Source organism: Anopheles bellator, chromosome 2, assembly GCF_943735745.2.
Source record: "Anopheles bellator chromosome 2, idAnoBellAS_SP24_06.2, whole genome shotgun sequence".
In the NCBI taxonomy this organism is placed as follows: Eukaryota; Metazoa; Arthropoda; class Insecta; order Diptera; family Culicidae; genus Anopheles; species Anopheles bellator.
In genome coordinates this window covers 66,791,885-66,809,992 of record NC_071286.1, presented here as the reverse complement: position 1 = coordinate 66,809,992, position 18,108 = coordinate 66,791,885, and the positions used below count along the sequence as shown (strand labels likewise).

Here is an 18,108-nt window from a genome sequence, read left to right as displayed (position 1 = left end):
GAATTCGTGTTCAATTCGATTGTCAAACAAATGACGTTGAGTGAACCACAACAAACGCTCGAATGAATGTAGTTCAAATTAACAAGGACTAATTGAAAAAGGCTATTGCTTCAGCTGTCATTCCGAATTTTTTGACAGACCGAGTTTTTCTCCACCAAAAATAGTTCGCACAATTAAGTCACTTCAGATTTTGCACTGTGCTTGGCCACTTGCATTTCGATACGCGGCTCAAGACGATCAGGGAAATTGCAAACCCTTTGTGATTTTTGCACGATAATCGAAAGATGCAATAAAGTGCCATTTCGTGATTCAACACGACCCTTTCGCAGAAGCTGTCGTGCGGACTTGCAGTGAAATTATCTAGTCATGTGAAACAGAGCAGTGGTAGAAACGTGATTAAAAGCATCTGGCGTCGCGGTACCTGTTTGTTTACATTAGTTGCACTGCGGTTGCTGCTTCTCGCGGGATTAGTTAATAATTTTGGCTACCGCCACCGTGGCCCGTGAATCGGCGAAGCGTTGCACCGGTGATGTGAATTAGCTAGTGGCCAAACAGTGCCGAGTGTTGCGGAAGCAACAGACAGAGCATGGAATGATTCGCTATCAGAGCGGTTAATTATTATCGCAATCATTTCACTCGTGACGTGAGCGACGTACAAACTAAAATCCTTTTTTTAAGCCATTAACTTACTGGTGGAAGCAGTAGTATTTGGAGTGTTGGGGGATTCAGCAGTAGTGGTGCAAGAAACTAGATGACATTTCACCGAACGCAAAGTGTGCGTCTACTAGATTCGCTAAAGAGACACGTAAACACGGGCGACCTTCTGCGGTGCCACTTTGATCGATGCGCGCTACTAAGTTAGTTAGGTCCATGTGATCACAGAGATCGTCAGCCGATCAAAGTGATAAATTACTCGCTTAATAGTGTTTCGCGACAACGCATTCCGGGTAATGATCGTTAATTTTGTAGTGTACAGGCCGGTTAGTTTTGGTTTTGAAACGACTTTTTTGGTCAGAAAGTTCAAATATCTGGTAGTACAACTGAATGAAATGAGTATAAGTTTGCACAAGAAAATGATGGCTGCTCACAAGCAATAACCGAACAAGTTGTTGAATCAGCTTCAGTGTCGATTAACACACTTTATTGTGGGCGATCAGATTTCAGTATCGCCGACGTACGATAATGTTGGTATGATTGATAACGGACCGCTCTTGCTGCATACGCTTTTCATCATGTGCTTTCAAAAAGCTGATAATAACGCGTAGGCAGCAATAAACAATCCATGGTCGGGAGGCGCGCATGGTGGAAGTATTGGGATGTGACTAATAATAAAAATGGTGAATTTGCAATTTTAGTATCCATAGCTGACCCATGCACACTCGACTGGGCGCTATTCGGTTATGGTCCGAGATCCAGCGGCACTTTTTATTGGCGGGCGCTTTCTCGCGGCACAGTCCTCATACGATAACGTATGAAACATGGACAGAGAGTTGTGGGTTTTTGCCAAGGACCGTTAAGCACTATATTTTTAATTTCAGCTTCGTTAGAGACAAACCGTTTGCTTCCGAGCCTATCGTCTAACGCGCAATGGGAAATTCGAGCACAAAGCTTGCGGAGAAGTGTTCCTTGCTGGCCAAGAGCGAAGTTCCAGTTGTCGCCAGCTCATTTAAACTAGTGAGCAAAAACTCGGAACGCATAAAAGAGGATGACCTCATGGTGTGTAACATAACTGGTTGGCTGGTACTTTGCCTTCCTTCAGCCAGCCGCGGAACGCATTAGTTTGATTGCTCATTGTTTCCGTTTTGGCGGTGCTCCCATTTTGCAGAAATTCTGGGGCTCCCAGATGGACCCCAGGTTGGCTCAGTACATCACAAATTTTCTCTTCGGACCGCTCGGTTCCCGGTCGCCAGTGGTCGAGTTTCAACGGTTCGCCGAACTGTACGTATTCTGCGTCCGCGGTACGATAGACGAACGCATAAATGTGCTGCTGTGCAGTCTTGGGCAACAGCCGGAATCGGAGTCAACGGAAATTGCCTATCCGCTTATCAAAGAGGTAGGTTCAGAACGGTGCCAAAAAGCTGCAACGGTGCATCGATTTTTTTATCGGTATCTTCGCTGAACAAATCGCTATCCATCTGGTTACATGGTGCGCTACTTTTGTTTCGTTTTACTTGTTGCTTGTTTACCGGCCATATCGACACATGTTTCCTGCGTAGTACGTGGAGGCGGTGGTGAGCAGCTATATGCGTGCGATACGATTGGAAGGTGGTCCACAGTACAAGTCGTGGGAATCTCGTGGCTTCCGGATTGTGAAGGATTGCATACAGAAATTAGCCGAGAGCTTGGCGTACGATGTCGTTCAACAGGGAACGCAGAAAGTGACCCGCGCCGATGCCGAACGATGGTGAGTTGCAAATTTGCCTTAGGAGATGATGAATGTGAAGTATTTTGAGCATTGCCCATTTTTCGTATACAAGCAACGAATCGGATAAATAACAGAGCGTGTCGCTTTTTAGGCTGCATAAAAATCCCACCTTTCTTAAAATGTTAGAGCACGTGTTCGCGCACCTGTACCATTATCGAAACGTAAAGAATGCCTCAGAAGCGGAGGGCAATGCACGGAAAAGTATCATCCCACAGGAAGCACTGCAATCGATGTTACCATACTGCGAAGGACTCCAGTACGTGCCGGACTATCCGGCGTTTACCGATCTATCGCAGATGCTGTTCATCAACACCAACCTTCCCGGATCACAGCGAAACAAGTGGCGCTTCCTGTTTTCGTCGCAAATACACGGTGAAAGTTTTTCTACTCTACTGGGTAAGTACAAATCGATCCATCTGGGGAAGGTTAAATTGGGGTCTGATTATCAAACAATGTTTATCTTGTTTGGAACAATAACAGAAAGTATCATTTATTCCCATTCTAGGCCGCATCATGGATCAGGGGTCAACGGTAATCATTGTGGAAGATGTTAACGGTTACATTTTTGGCGGTTACGCAACGGACTCTTGGGCTCTTAGTGCAAACTACGTGGGTAACGAAAATTCGTTTCTGTTTACGTTGCGGCCAAAGATGCGGTGCTTTCCTAGCACGGGCTACAACGATCACTACCAGTATTTAAATCTCCATCAGCAAACGATGCCAAATGGAATGGTAAGAGAAGATAGATTCTACTTATCGCCGAAATGAAAACACGCCTTCGACATGCCATTTGGTTTTTTGTTTTTCAGGGAATGGGAGGCCAGTACAACTATTGGGGTGTTTGGTTGGACAGCGAGTATGGCATCGGGGAGTGTTCAGAGTCGTGCACGACATACAAAGGCTACTTTCAGCTAAGTGCCACCAAAAAGTTTAACGTGCGAAACGTCGAAGTGTGGGGTGTTGGCGACAAACCAGTAAAGGAGGATGAAGGGGTAAGTGTGGCGATCGAAGCCGGATGCTGGCTGGTGGCAAACAGCGAACGGAACCTAATAAAATATACATTTGTCTTTGCTCAAGGAGGAAGACAAATCCACAGCACGCTCCATACTGGATGGGAATGCGGATAGCAAGGCCATCTTGAAGATGAGTGGCCGTGAGCAGTTCTCCGATGGATATCGCGAGGAACCGAAAGACTAAGGATTGCGAAAGCACGCCAGAAAGAAGAAGTGTTTCGTGTTGGCTCGCTCGATGGAAATCAACTTGGTGGATGTTACCGATACGTTCAATTTCAATTTTCTGTAATCGAGTGCAAAGAAATGCATTGACGGCTGAAGGAACCTTGCCGTTCAGGGTGTGTATTCTGATGGAATTGGATGCGCGAATCTTTTACATGCGTATTTAGACATACGCTGGCACGGAGACTGCAAGAACAACAAGTCTGACATTTTTTCTCCAACGGGTTTTATTTATTTAATTCTCCCTCGGGAGCATTTTGTTGTAACAAACTAAAACACCAAGTGCACCAACATTCTCCATCACCAGCACTATCACTAGACTCTTCATCTGGCGTGAAGATACTGAGTATAATGAATAGTTTCAGCACCAAATTAGGATGAACGTGTCGTATTATCGTTAAACATTTGTCTCAAAATGGCGACAAAAATCAACAGGAGAAGAAGTTGGTATCGAAGATACCGAAGAATGGCTGAAGAAAGGTGGCAATACGAAGGAATGTTAAGCAATTGTAGAATCATGTACTCTGGCGCAAAACTTTGCCAGTGATAGGTTCGCGCAGTTCGGATTGGAATAGGTGTGGGACTAACTATTTGCCGAGAGATAAATTTAAGGACATCACAACGCACTAAAACAGGTTCAGGAATAGCATCATGTACAATATTGCGCTTGATTGATGTACATTCGTCAGTGTTGTGTCGTTGTTATTCTTTGCGATGTGAACAAACTAGACAGAAGCACAGAATGGCTAGGTATCGTTAGTGTATTTATTTTGGTGCTTAGTTAGGAATTGAATTTGTTTTGTCCAACTGCAGTGCCATACCGGATTAATCACACATGCTTGGTTTCGATTAAGATTATTTAAACGTAGCAGACCCCATAGGGATCGTGTTTTTTGATAATGAGCTTTTATTCAACGTGTACAAAAGTATCCCACAATGGGAAAAATACTTCTTTCTAGTGAATGCATGTTGTTGGCTTTGGTGTATTTGTAACTGTGTTCCTCAATACCCAATACTATTGTTGAATAGAAGCACGGACTTGAAAGAATATGTAAGAATAAAATGGTATGTCACAATATCCCTTGTCCGCAGTCTTTTTCCTTTTACTTTGTTAGCTTGGTTGAACAGGACGCTTTGCTATGGTGATGATGATGGGAAAGAAAACCTGCCACACGGAACAGGCATCGCAAGTTGGAATCCAACAAGTTGTGGTGCTCACTGATTCGCTGATGTTGATGTAATTCAGACGGCAAGTTGCTCTGGATAAACGTTTAGCTTTGTGCCCCAGCGATGATAGATGGATGAGAAACTTTGGCCAACGTAATACCTTCGCGTAATATTAGCATCGTTGCAGTTTTTTCGAACGATACGAATTTTTTCGGCGACGGCCTGATTTTAGTTTTGATAGTTGAGTTTTGAGGTTAGTTGCCTGCGCGTCGGACTTTGTTCGAAATGGATCCCAAAACATCCGGGCGAATACTTCTGAAAAGCAATAAAATTTAGCAAGTTATTAACCAATAGGTGGTAGTCTATTGTTTAGATCGTTTTACCGTCACAAAATCTGTTCCTCAATAGCAAATCCTTTTTCTTCAAATGCAATAGAACGTTTCGCGGCATACTGATTTTGGGGATGTTGATGACTGATTTCTTCCGTTCGGCGTTGATTTTCGAGCATAGTTTACTTTGTTTTCCTTGGAAATCCAAAAAGAAGGGCGAAAAAACGGCGAGAACACGGCGAAAAAATGAAACAAGCGACGAATTATTTCATCATAGCGTGAGAAATATTTCATCGTTTCGAATAAATGGTTGCTTCATCACATTTGAAAATGTTATTTCCTACATTAATCTACGAATATGCATCGCGTATTCACCGTACAATTTGAGAATGTTGCTTGATTTATTATAGTTCGTGTCGAAACTCCCAATTGATGCTTGGACAGAGAAACAAAAATTCTCCTCTACAGCACTTTATTCCAACACACTACAATAGAATATCATTGAACACCTACTGAGTTGAGTAACAACGAACACCATTGCATTTCGATTGAATCGCTAAATGGGGAAAGGAACAGTTCGTTAGAGTGTCCTGAAAATTACAGTTGTCTGTGCAGTGTCAGACCGTCTTGGGTTCTGCGCATGCGTCTGGAAATGTGAAGTCGTGTAGTATTTGTGCTGAGAAAATAGCTGGATACCGACTCGATTTCTAGACGGAAGGAAGTGATTGCCCAGTACCAAGTAAGCACGCACACTCTTCCGCCAGGCACGGGATTCGCAACAAGCCAGTGAACGTCTCGTCAAAACGGACGCTGTGATTGTGATCTCTTTCAAACACGGAGCTCGGATGGGTTTGTCCTGGGAGTTTCTGCGTTCGTTCTTAGACTGGCCTTCTCTGAGGTGGTTTACTCCTTTGAATTGAAATCCATCGCCATTATGGTCCGCGGATAACGTGCTTCGTTGAGAGAGTCTCGTGGACGCGTGCAGTCTCTTATCTGTAACAGCGCTGGTTGATTGTGGGCATCCTGGCTTCGAAGGACACTGTGTTCAGGTTCTCAGTGAGCTATGCCTGTGTACGACAATAGTCCATAATGTGAATTAATCGCTCCCCGAAGCTGTGCATGTATTATTGTGGTTAGAGAAGGTCCGTCCTATCAGCAGATGTCATTGAAATGTAGTATCCCCACAACCGCTCGTGGTGTGAACGTGACGAGTGATTGGTGAGAAAAAGTGAATCCCCTGTGAAGCCTGTACTATCACCACCTTTCTCGATGATGAAAACGAAATTCGGACGTCATGCATACAAGCGTACGCCGAACCCGATAGACTGTGCACAAGGTTGTTTGTTGGCGATGTTCCTTTGCTGTGAGTTTTTGCCTCCGTGAGCACGGCGAAGCGAGTTGCGCGAGTTTGCTCATTCTCATTCAACTGAGTTTTCTCACTTCAATCACCAACCACTTTCTCGCCGATGTTGCGTGTGTATGGGTGATTCGCCTGCAAGCACATCATCGCCTGCTAGGAAGACTAGTTTAGTAGTGCCCTGACCGAAGGCCACTAACGAGAGGCCGTAGTGCAGGTGTTGTGGGTTCATCAACTGCGATGATACCAGTTAGTGGAAGAAATGATGAAAACCTTTTTCAATTTCTCAGCCAATTAAGTGTTGTGTGAAAACAGTGAAAATCCTCTGCAAACGGTCAAGGGCATCAAATTACTTTCATCAATCGAAATAATACGTTACTCTTACATCTTAGTAAGCTCTTTTTTATTAAGTGTAATCTACGTAAAATTGGTCACTCATTTGCATCGAAAATGATAGGCTGGTGAAGCTGTTCTGGTGCCAAAATCGTAACTTATCCAGCGAGGACCAGCTTCAGGGTCGAGTGATCTTGCTCTGACCTCGACGGGAAGAGAGTTTGGCCGAAAGGCCACCGTGTTGGTTCGACCATCATCATTAGGAATCTCCCACATCGCAACGCAAACTCTCTTTCGATGTCTCACTTTATCTAAGCGTTTGCTTCTATGTTCGCTCGCGCAAACGTCGACGGCGGTGGCGGTTCCTTTTTTATCCACCTTACATAGAAATAGATATCGTTTGCATGTTCTGCTGATGTCCGCCGAAGATGTTTTCAGCTGCGTTCGCAGGATGTTTAGGGGCACGTTGCGAGACATCTTCAGGTTCGCAACACAACAGAGAACCAAAGGAGTCTCCAATCCAGGAGGAAGTAGCGTGATGCAGGGTTTATAAAGTCCTTGACAAAATGCCCCTCCGTTGCTGGTATTGGACCAGTACTAAAAACTGTGTGCAGGCTTTCTCAGCACTTCAATCGACTACTTTCTATCGACAAATAGGCATTGGTTCGAGGTTTAAATCGGCCAATTGTAGGCAAGTGAGAGAATCTATTAGTAGCCATTCAAGATCGTGGCTCTTCCATAGCATAAAGGATTGCTAAGCAGCTTCCCATTAACCTCATTTTTGTGCCAGAGCACCCCGATCGCGAAGGTGACCAAATCGGCGACGATCGGTCGCATGGAACAAGTGCTTCGCCAATGCGAAGAAACGGGACCAAATCAATTCCAGCTTCTGAGAGGCGCTATTAATAGATAACCCAGAATGTGTCGTGTGCGAAAGTGTAAGAATAGGGGCCCCCAGGGAAAAGATCGTCCACTACGATCGTCGGCTACGAGTGGTCAACATTCGACGGAGATCGACAGCACCAAAAGCTAGCTCCTGTCGAAAGAGATTGCTTATAAATTTGCAATCGGCGTGATAGGCGACTCAAACGGGTGCGTTTGTAGTATATACTACTTTCTTCTACCACACAGAGCAAGTGTTTAACGGAAATTTCGGCAAATTGTTTTGTTCGATCTAAAAGATCAACCGGGTGAGGAACTTTTGCAGAGAGAGATAGAGGTGAACTTATCCAGGACGAGGGCACCCAAATTGCCAACAGCCCAGTCATCGTGTGCGATAAGGCGTTCTGCAACGCACGAGGAGAGCGCGAAGAAAATGGGCAGCAAAAAAAGGCGCGCACCAATGACGTACGTATTGTTTGGCAGCGGACGCCTCACGCTGATGGGATTGGGATCAATTGTAATTGTGACTTGTGGTATCGCCACCGCCGCTGCCACCACCACGGCCGCGAACCACCGTTTTGTTTGCTGATTAGCGGATGTGTCAAGCGGCTGTTGGCGTGTCGCGCGATTGTGTGGGCGACGACCGGACTCCGCGCATCGCAACTCGCGTCTTCGGCATCGTCGTCGCCATCGCAGGGGGACAATTATCGACTTGCCGCGTCACCGATGTCGTTTTCGTGACGCAGATCGACGCGAAGGCGCTCGTCGCGATTGTCCGCGATCACCCAATCTGCGATCACTCGGTCGCGTGTTCACGCCGTCCGCACGCTCACAGTTGCACCGTCGTCTCTCTCTCTCTCTCTCTCTCTCTCTGTAGGTGTAGGTTATATTTTGGGATACACTCAGTCGCTAAACAGCACACAAACAGCCTCCGGTCGATCTTTCGGTTGGCGGACAGTTTAGTTGCTGCCGAAGTTGCGGCCGCGGACGGACTCGATTCAGTGTCGGTCAGCGTGGCCACCATTTGGTTAGTATGCTCTGCCGACGAGCTGCACCGATCCGTCCACTTGCCCGAGGGGCCAGAACAGCTGTGTCAACCGGAAGGTAAACATTTTCTCACCGCCCAGAGTGTGCCACGCGCTTATCGACGGACGGCTCTAACATTTGGCCGCGATCCACTGGTTGTGCCATAATTGAATCCGACCCCCCCTCGTGCATATAGTACAACGCCGTGCCGCGTTGCGGGTGTGAGTGCGATTGTGTTCGACGGAATGTTGGTGGTGAGTCGTCGAAGAGCTTTCTTTATCTACAGCCGTCATCGCCGGTGGCCGGTCTGTGCCATATGGTGCTCGCGTTGTAGGATACGGCTCTATTTGCGGCGTCGAGTGGCGACTGGAATTGCCGGAACACTTGCTTGCGTAGTGTTTCCTACTCGTACCGCGAGGATGGGTTCGTTCGCGTGGTCACTGCGCAGCAGGAACAGGACGTGTGACCAGCTTCTTTTGATGTGAGCCCGAGAGACGGATTGACCCTTTCGGTGCCGTTAAAGTGTGTTTATCTTAAAGCTATTGTGTTTATCTTGCACGAACGAGAGCGGGTGTGGGGCGTCCTTCCAAGTGACCGGAATGTGGCCGGGCAAGATTTTTAGGAATTTTTAAAACGGGAACGATTACCTTTAAACTCGATGAGACGGTCCGTGTGAGACGATGATTGGCAAACTCCAGGAAACTATGGGAGTAAAATCCTCGTGCCACCCGCTTATCGATTAAACCACTCTCTTCGTAATGCTTCCTCGGACCCGGTTTAGGTGTAAGCAACGATAATGATACAACGTGTTGACCGCTTTAATCAAATAGTGTACCAGTTTGTGGACGAAGCACTTCAGCGTGAAGATTGAACGGTGGCAAAGGTGGATGAATGGTTGGTGAAAGTGATAAAAGATAGTGCAGTGCAGTGGCCGGTGGAGCATCAGTGACATCCTTGGAGCCAACAAGATACGACCCGGGTCGTGCCAGAAAAGCCAAGAACACCGTGAACCTTCCTGCTGTCCAGTGACACGCGGGTTCACAGGAAGTGGAGCGGGCGAGGCGGTGCTGAAACGTGCTTCCGGCGAGCCGACAACAACGTTCGTAATGGTGGTGCAATGGTGGTTATAAAAGTCAAAATAAAACACCACAGGTGTCGGATGTTGCTTTGGCAGCGGCGCTGAAGCGAAAGGACGACGGATGGTGCGGAGCGCGCGTGCGACATGTTGGCTGACAGCGTGGGGCCAGAGTTTAATGCACTAGCCTCGTCGAGTGCAGCGTAAGAGTGAAAACAATCAAATCGCAGGCCACCAACGGGACACGCACCACCATCCTCGTGCCGGTGCACGGACGTGTTTGATCGACTTTGCGCTCGTCCCTCTCGGCTGTGTGCTGTTTCCACCTTCAAAATGGGCAACTACTGTAGCTCCGGTCAGACCAAGAAAGATAAGGATAATGCATCGGAAAAGTCTGAAGAGTAAGTACATGGTTCGCTCTCTAGTCCGAAAGGCGATGGACACGAACGTTACTTTTGCGGCGGATGGCTTATGGAACCAAAACCGTGACCGTTGGTTTAGCGGTTAGGCTGTCGACGTTTGCACGCACCTTGGCTTCTCGATGCTTGGCCCAACAGGTTGAAGCGGATTCAATGCCTTTCCTTTAATGGCGATAGTAAACGCAAGCCGTAGAACTATTTTTTTTACTTAAGGAGAACCTACTTGAGAGACGTATTAAATAAAATACATTGAATCTAAACATTAATATACTGCCACAAAGTGCCTCTAGGGGCTGTGTACTTGATACTCGAAGTAATTGGGTCATTGAGTCCTGTATTGATCCATGCACGGTCCATTAGAAATGAGATTCAAAGAGGAAGTCTAATTACATGTTCGGTAATAACCGTGCACGAGAAGATTTACGTGCTGATACGGTGAAAGTGAATGAAACATTCCGATAAATTATTTTGCGCAACATGTGGCGTCGAGAAAGTTATATGAAGCAAAATGTGTCGGAGTCAATGACTATCGTTTCAAATGGGTTTAGGAAAAGTAAAGTTAGGAAGGGTTATGGAAAAGTAAACCCTCATGGAGGCGCATGGTAGTTTTTGGTATGATGATGCTTCGTGTCAATCGGTAACTATTGACTGGGTTTGCTTTTTTCACGCCTGGTTCATTTAAAGAACGGACTTCATTTACCGTAGATTACGGGTATTAAGACCCACCTTTTTTGCAAAAAAAATCAGTCTAAAATCCGGGGGGGTCTTAATAGGTGTAGTCAGCGACTCAGCTTGCTGGATTACCCGGTTAATGCATGTAGCAGCATCATGAGCAACCTGACTCTAGCACTCGATCCGTCCGAATACGAGGAGTATTGATTCATGTTCATTCAAAAGAATGGATGGACTGGCAAGGCATGGACTTGTGGTTTGATAAGATATAGTCTAGGCGGCCTGGCGGTCTGTTGACGAAGAATTCTCTTTTGGGTTTGATCAGTTTAGAGGGCATTTGACGGAAAAAGTGAAGCAAAAGGCTAAAGAACTGAGAACCCAGTTAGCAGTCATTCCAGGTGGTCTCACAAGTCAATTGCAACGTCTTGATATCAGGATCAATAAACCTTTTAAGGCAAATATGGAGGAGGAGTGGACCAAATGGATGAGTGAATCTGATACAAACTTAACTCCATCAGGCCTGTTGAAGAGGCCAACAATCGCACAAGTCTGCCAGTGGGTGAAAACTTCATGGGATGCCATCAAGAAAGATGTTATGATCAAATCAATTTAAAAAAATCAGGTATTAGTAATGCCTTAGATGTCTCTGAGGATGATGCTATTTTTGCCCAAAGTGATTCCTCAGACACAGATGATGATGACATGGAAGAATTAGCCAGAAAACTGGTTAATCAATGTTTGGAAACAGAAGATTTGTTTGAGACAGGAAAATTTCATAATTTCTGTGATGAATGAGTTATAAAAAAGTCGTTAAAAAATAAAAATAAACTAATTTAGGTTTTTCTTAAATTTCTGATCTAAAGATGAGGGGGGGTCTTAATAGATGTAGGGGCTTAATAACCGTAATCTACGGTAAATTCGTTCACCCGTTGATGCTGGTTAAGTAGACGAGAATATAGACATATTTGCCAGGAACTATGATAAATTGGGCCTTCGTAACAATGGTTTCCCCCCCAATTTCCAGATCACCATCGTATCAGTTGGCCGATAAGAACAAAAACAAAACCAACGATGTGAATCAGGCTCCACTGGCGGCTCCGGAAGTAATTTCCGACGCCTCCGGAACTGGCCACGTATCGAACAGCTCCAACGTAACCAATGGGTGTGCATCGTCCACCACGGCTGGAGCCACCTCCGGCGGGGACGGACCCCGGGCGCAACCGAAGGCACTCCAGAACGTCCAATCGATGACACTGTCCGGTAAGACTGCTTTGCAATAAATTCGTTGCGTACCTCACCTCAGGACGGTTCGGTTTAAAGGTGACTCACCGGTTTCCCTCTTGCCTGCTTGTGTCCCGTTAACACAGATTCAACCACCAACAGCCCAATGGCCGTGTCGCCACCGTGTGATATACCGTTAGTAGTGCATCAGAACTTGCCACAGAACCTGGCCCCACTGTACGGCAAACCGACCACCAACCGACGGACGGATAAATACAAAAAGATCGTGTTTTACATACTGGCCGCGGATGATGGTAAGCTTCGATGGGAAAATCGAACCACTGCGGACCGGGGGCGGGGGGGAACCGCAACACATGAGATTAATGCGCCGTGTGCTTCCGTATCCTGACCTATTTTCGTTCTCTCCATGCGGGAACTGGGACTCGCGAGGAGCTCCCGCGATCCTGCCCGCAGGATTTGATTCCCGTACGTCAATTACTCCATCCTGATCCATCCTGCTTTAGTTTATTTTTATGCCTGTGGTCTATGTGGTGCCTCCTCCCGTGGGTGCTCTGCCGCTACGCTTCACCGGACACTTCGCTGGGGCATCGAGGCGGACGTACAGCCAGCTCAAGATTTCCGCCGATCCTGATCCAGTTGACCCTTTCCGGTTCCGTGATTGTGGCGTAATGGGATTTGTGTGCTTATCGAACGGAAGCCGAAGCCTGGGGGGAGGCGAGCTACAGATTGAAATTGAGCACAAATTGTTGACGAGTAAATCATCGCTAACGGTCTGCTGGTCTGGTCTCTCCTTTCGCAGGGTTCCAAACGGAGAAAGCGTTGCTGCGGGAGGTGTTTAAGGCGTTGAATCAGAAATGCCAGAGCCGTGGCTTCGAGCTGCACGTGGCGGATCTGCATGTTCAGCAACCGAAGGGCAACAGCTTCGATGTGAACAGGTGGTTTAACGGGCCGCTCGAAGCCCAGGGAGGGCACGATTTGGCGGCCAACTGTTTGGCGGAAATAGCACGCCAGTCGTGTGACTCCTACCTGATACCGATCCTGTTTCTGGCTGGCTCGCTCGGTGACCCGTTGCTACCGCTGACGATCGAAAGCCAGGACTTTGTGGCCGCACGGCAGACGGCCGAACGGGATCCCCGCGAACGGGCGCTGCTCGAGAAGTGGTACGTGCTGGACGACAAATCGCAGCCCGCTTGCTACCGTTTGAACGCAAAGGCACAACCGGTACGTTGAGGAGGACACACAACCGATGACTCTGTCCGCGTCTAACCTTGTTTCTTTTTCCACCGTTCGCTGTAGGCAATGAGTTCGGAGGAATCGCAGCAGGAACTGTCCATGCTTCTGCAAACACTGATCGACATCTTCTCGAAGGAGCTATGCGATTCGTATCTCACTACGGTCGTTGAACAGGTATGGTTGTGTTGCCAGAGGGGTGCCAGTTCCTTTCGCACGTGAAACCGACCGTTTTTTTTTATTCGAACAGGAAATCAACAACACCGTTCTCATCAGCCAGGAGCTTTCCAAGCGTTGCATTTGGATTCAGAGTGCCGTGCCCGCACCAAAGTCGGAAGGCCTTTCGTCCGTCGAAGCAGAGGCCTCTCGACGATTGGTTAACATTCAGAACGATTTGAAGGTAAAACCGTTGGACGAAAGCGCCCGTCGAGAGCGTACCGTATTTGCTAGCGAAGCTTGACCCCGTTTGTTTTTCTCCGGACCTAGAATCAACTCTCGGAGAAGCACATAATCCGTATACCGGCCAACATTAGTCAGCAGCAGGATCAGTTTGCCGCGTTGCTCGACACCTGCCTATCGCTAGAGATCGATCTAATTATCGATGAGCACGTCAGCAAGTACTCGATACCGCACTGTACTTTCGGTGTCGACCGTCGGTTACTGAGCGAGCTAGAGGAAGTGAACCGCCATTCGCGGGTGCTAAACGAAAACTGCGCCAACTTCACCACGACTGACCGAGTGAAGGAGTACCTCACGTCGGCGCTCTCCGGCAAACCGTTGGTCGTGTACGGTAAGACGGGCGCAGGCAAGAGTGTGTTCATGGCGAAGATATCGCAAAACCTGCACTGCTGGCTGCCCGAGTCGCACCTGGTGATGAGGTAGACTAGCGAGGACCTATCGATGTGGGGCGATGTCTAAGATATTAATCCAACCGCTTTTGTACGCTTCTAGGTACGCCAACTTGACCATGCACAGCTCCGATGTGGCCTCCCTACTCGGTTCGATAACGGAACAAATATCAGTATTAATTAAAGGAACACCGACACGCTGCCAGCATGTACGTTTGATCGGGCACCTCTGGGCACGGAGTAGCTTGAAGTCCTTATCTGTATTACCGTTTCCAGACCGTTGCTTCATATTCTGCGGCACTCCGGTCGCTGTTGGAGTGCTGCAAACATCCGATCACCATTCTTATCGATTCGGTCGATGCGCTGCGCGATGTGGCCGATCTGGAGTGGCTTCCGGTGCAGTTGTTGGATTGTGTAAAGGTCGTACTGACGGTAAGCTCGACCGGCAGTCACGATCTGGCGGAACTGCAGTCACGGGAAAATCGAGTACTGCAACGGCTACGGCAACGCATCGGAGACGACAGCTGTTTCGTTTACTTGACCCCGTTCACGCAGGAACAGTGGGAGGATGTGCTGTGCTTCGGAGGGGGCGATATCTACGCGGCCAACGGTGCACTGCAGTTGCCGGATTGCTGGAAGAAATCGGATGAGAAGATTTCTATCCAAGCCAAGGTGAGAGCCAGCTGCGCATCCGCTTGGTGCTGAGTCGTTTCAACTTTGTGCACTTTTCTTCCAGATCCTGTGGTGGCTCGGTTGGCTGGGTAAGACCAATCTGTCTGACACGTCGGTCTCGCACATCAGCGAGCAGGTGTTTGAGATTTTGGAGGAAAAGTTTACGGCCGCCATCATCCGGCTGATCATCCCGTTGCTGCTCGCCTCCCGGGAGGGCTTGCTGGAGACGGAAATCATAACGCTCCTCAGGAGCTCTAACCTAGTCAATGGTAGGCTTAGTTGGGCTTGAGTTGAATTGGCGGATATAACTGATCGGACACACGCATTACGTTTCGCAGGTTCAACAACGAAACTATGGACACACTTTTGCTGGAAGATGGGACCATTGTTTCTGCACAATAAAAATATCATCGTCGTCGACCGGACTCTGCGCGAGGTTGCGGAGAAGCGGTACGCGTCAGACATTCAACGGGCACACCGGATCCTGCACGATTACTATGAAACCCAGCCAAACGTATTCGTAGATAAGAAGGGCAAGGACAGAAGGTAAACTGAGGGCATCCAGAAGTGAGGAAAAACGTATGCTAATGATGCTTCCTTTGGCATCCAGTTTTAATCTAAGGAAATTCGTAGAACTGCCCTACCACAAGTACAAGCTCGATGACGCGGTAGCGACGACAACTAGCGAGCCCTTGTTTCACCAATCTCCGTACCTGACTGACTTAGCCTGGCTGCAGGACAAACTGATCGCTACCGGATGTGTTCACATTTTAAACGACATTTGCCTGGCGGGACACGCCGCTGCGACCGATGGCAGCCACGTGGCCGTACTACGGGCGTTCTTCGAGACCCACTTCAAAGCGCTGAACTATGACGGACACCAGCTGTACTCGTTGATGAGACCGTTTCTAGCGAATGAAGTGCAGCGTATCGGTTCGGAAGTGTTGAACAAGTGGCTCGACGTCATTGCCAACAGTACGGTGCCGTATCTGGAGAAGGTTGAGCTGGATCAAGAATGCCCAACCGGCGAGGTATCGACGGAGAGCGTGCCTCCGGTTGGGTACGATCTAATCATGAACCTAAACATTGATGGCTACTTCGTTATTTCGCTCAGCACGGAACGGGAGGAGATTTGTGTCTGGGACGTGCCGAAGTAAGTGTACCTACAGCTACAGGGGATGTTGGAGTGATTGTGATTTAACTCCGAATTGTGTTTACAGGTGCCGTAAGGTACGCACACTAACGGGTGTTCCGCAACCGTCGGCCATTTGCCCCGTCGGAGAACACGGTGTGGCCGTCCTGTGTCGGCGGGAGATTCGCATCATCGATTTGAACCTGGGCCAGTTTCGGGTGACGTTAAAGGGGGTCATGAACCAGAAGATGCCGTACTTCGGCCTGCACGACCCATCGCATCTGGTGTGCTTGTCGCGCAACCGGATGTACGTGAATTTAATGAACATTGAGTCGGGCGATTGCGTTACCACGTTCAAGGCGGGCGAAGATCGCTTCCTCAACTCTCTACTGGTTTCCGGCGATGGACGGTAAGTGGAATGAACCACGGAAAACATGAGCGTCCCCTGAACGTTTCGCTTTATTTTCATGGATTTCGCTCCCCAACAGGATTCTGGTGTGCGGTGATGAAACGCAAAAACCTTTCCCGCTGCTCGTTTGGCATCTGTCGCAGAAGAAATTGCTGTATGATTTGCGTATTCCGCATCACGACTTCATCACGTCACTGTCGGCGATCACGCACGAAGGATCGTACGTGTGCGTGGTGGCCAAGGAGCTGGCCGAGCCAAGTCCGAACTTTATTGTGGTGTACGATCTGCAAAGTGGCACGCTATTCAAGAAATGGAAACCGTCCTGTAACACGGTGTCATTGGCCATCTCGCAAACCAACACCTGTGTCATTGCGGGCCTGGAAGATGCCAGGATACTCATTTGGGATTTGGTTACCGGTAGGCAGATGATGTCGCTTTAAGGCCGTTGTTCGTTCGTTCGTTGACCGTGTTTTTGTTCACTTATGTTTGCAGGAAACTGTCGGAGCACTCTGATTGGCCACAGTGCACCAGTAACGCTGCTGAAGTTGGATCCGACGGGCAAGATATTGCTGTCGAGCGACAAGGAAGGACGAGACCTTTCCATACGCCTGTGGCAGTTGGATAGTGGAAACCTGTTGGCAGTGTACACGCCCGAAGAACGCATCACTACGTGCGAAATTCTTAGTGCTGGCTCTTACCTGGCGCTGGCGCTGGAAAATCATCACAATCTCATCACCCTGAAGCTACGCTCTGCTGGTGAAACTGGTACGCTGCAGTCGTCCACCACCTACGCCAATCCCGAGTACGATGGTAAGCAATTCGATTTAAAGCAGTAATTGCGGGCTCCCGAAGCGAAGGAACTTGTAATGGCGCTCTCTCTCTTTCTGTCTCTCTCTGTCTCTGAGCTCAACACCAGGGGAATGGTGTTGATATTGCTGTGAAGGGGTGAATCTCATCGTTAGCAAAATGTAGTAGAAAATTAAATCATACGATATATTCGATCCCGCCACAAAGTTTCGCCGGGGTGAGATGATCCTGTAAATTTGTCCATCAAATTAATATGTTAGCCGCTGGGGAACGGTGCAAATGGTTAGAGGTGACCAGTGAAACAAAAAAGGTGGAAATTAGTCGTGCTAGAGAAACAGGACTCATACAACAGAGAAGACCTTGACCTTGACCTTACCTTGACATGACGGGTGTGCGGCATGTTGAAATCGAGAAACAGTTTGCTGTAAACTACACAAAAACGCTTCCGAAATGGTTAATGCGGCAAGCAGTGGCAAATGATGTAGCAGGAGCTTATAGTGAAGTTGTAGTTGTCCGTGTTACGTTCGCTTAGCTCGTTCCCAACATTAATCACAAGAATTGACAAACCAAAAACAGCACACCAAATAGCAAATACATTCAAACGCACTCTTCTTCAAACCGAATCCAGTAAAGCCCTTTCAAAGGACCCTTTGTGTATGTGTGTAAAATTACAATTAATAAAACGATGAGATAGTAGTATTGAAGAGAAATAGTTAACGAATAACCCCCCGCCATCGAGAGCAACAAGTGTATCAAAATGTCCCACAAATAGTAAAAAAGATATACTATCATGCAAACGATTGGAATCATTGAAAAGATTGACAGAAAAATCGTGGAGATGGCTGGAA

General features: G+C 47.8%; 2 protein-coding genes across 4 annotated transcripts; both read left to right on the top strand.

Moving 5' to 3' along the window:
• The first annotated feature begins 246 nt into the window (after positions 1 to 246).
• On the top strand, positions 247 to 4,721 carry LOC131209248 (MTOR-associated protein MEAK7). Of its 3 annotated transcripts, none has more exons than XM_058202268.1 (8): positions 247 to 417; positions 1,539 to 1,716; positions 1,826 to 2,053; positions 2,217 to 2,404; positions 2,517 to 2,821; positions 2,931 to 3,157; positions 3,235 to 3,417; positions 3,503 to 4,721. In XM_058202268.1, the coding sequence occupies exons 2-8, from the start codon at positions 1,588 to 1,590 to the stop codon at positions 3,620 to 3,622; spliced, it is 1,380 nt and encodes a 459-aa protein (XP_058058251.1). In that variant the 5' UTR covers positions 247 to 417; positions 1,539 to 1,587; the 3' UTR covers positions 3,623 to 4,721. The 3 variants fall into 3 exon arrangements, with proteins under 3 accessions (XP_058058251.1, XP_058058252.1, XP_058058253.1); XM_058202269.1 differs by having other exon boundaries at positions 247 to 980; XM_058202270.1 differs by lacking the exon at positions 247 to 417 and adding an exon at positions 863 to 947.
• A 5,441-nt stretch (positions 4,722 to 10,162) lies between these two features.
• Positions 10,163 to 17,537, top strand: LOC131209639 (uncharacterized). Its single transcript, XM_058202748.1, has 15 exons — positions 10,163 to 10,230; positions 11,945 to 12,180; positions 12,288 to 12,455; positions 12,962 to 13,383; positions 13,459 to 13,569; positions 13,643 to 13,792; positions 13,879 to 14,270; positions 14,344 to 14,449; positions 14,517 to 14,912; positions 14,977 to 15,181; positions 15,251 to 15,458; positions 15,523 to 16,065; positions 16,133 to 16,453; positions 16,533 to 16,870; positions 16,946 to 17,537. The coding sequence occupies exons 1-15, from the start codon at positions 10,163 to 10,165 to the stop codon at positions 17,287 to 17,289; spliced, it is 4,008 nt and encodes a 1,335-aa protein (XP_058058731.1). The 3' UTR covers positions 17,290 to 17,537.
• The last annotated feature ends 571 nt before the right edge of the window (positions 17,538 to 18,108 follow it).

What these genes read in the sequence shown, in the direction of transcription:
- LOC131209248 (XM_058202268.1), top strand. Translation starts at nt 1,588, where the DNA reads ATGGGAAATTCGAGCACAAAGCTTGCGGAGAAGTGTTCCTTGCTGGCC. An exon ending in AAACGATGCCAAATGGAATG is followed by an intron (nt 3,158 to 3,234) that starts GTAAGAGAAGAT and finishes TTTGTTTTTCAG; the next exon opens with GGAATGGGAGGCCAGTACAA. An exon ending in CAGTAAAGGAGGATGAAGGG is followed by an intron (nt 3,418 to 3,502) that starts GTAAGTGTGGCG and finishes TCTTTGCTCAAG; the next exon opens with GAGGAAGACAAATCCACAGC.
- LOC131209639 (XM_058202748.1), top strand. Translation starts at nt 10,163, where the DNA reads ATGGGCAACTACTGTAGCTCCGGTCAGACCAAGAAAGATAAGGATAAT. An exon ending in GAGTCGCACCTGGTGATGAG is followed by an intron (nt 14,271 to 14,343) that starts GTAGACTAGCGA and finishes GTACGCTTCTAG; the next exon opens with GTACGCCAACTTGACCATGC. An exon ending in CTGGTTTCCGGCGATGGACG is followed by an intron (nt 16,454 to 16,532) that starts GTAAGTGGAATG and finishes GCTCCCCAACAG; the next exon opens with GATTCTGGTGTGCGGTGATG.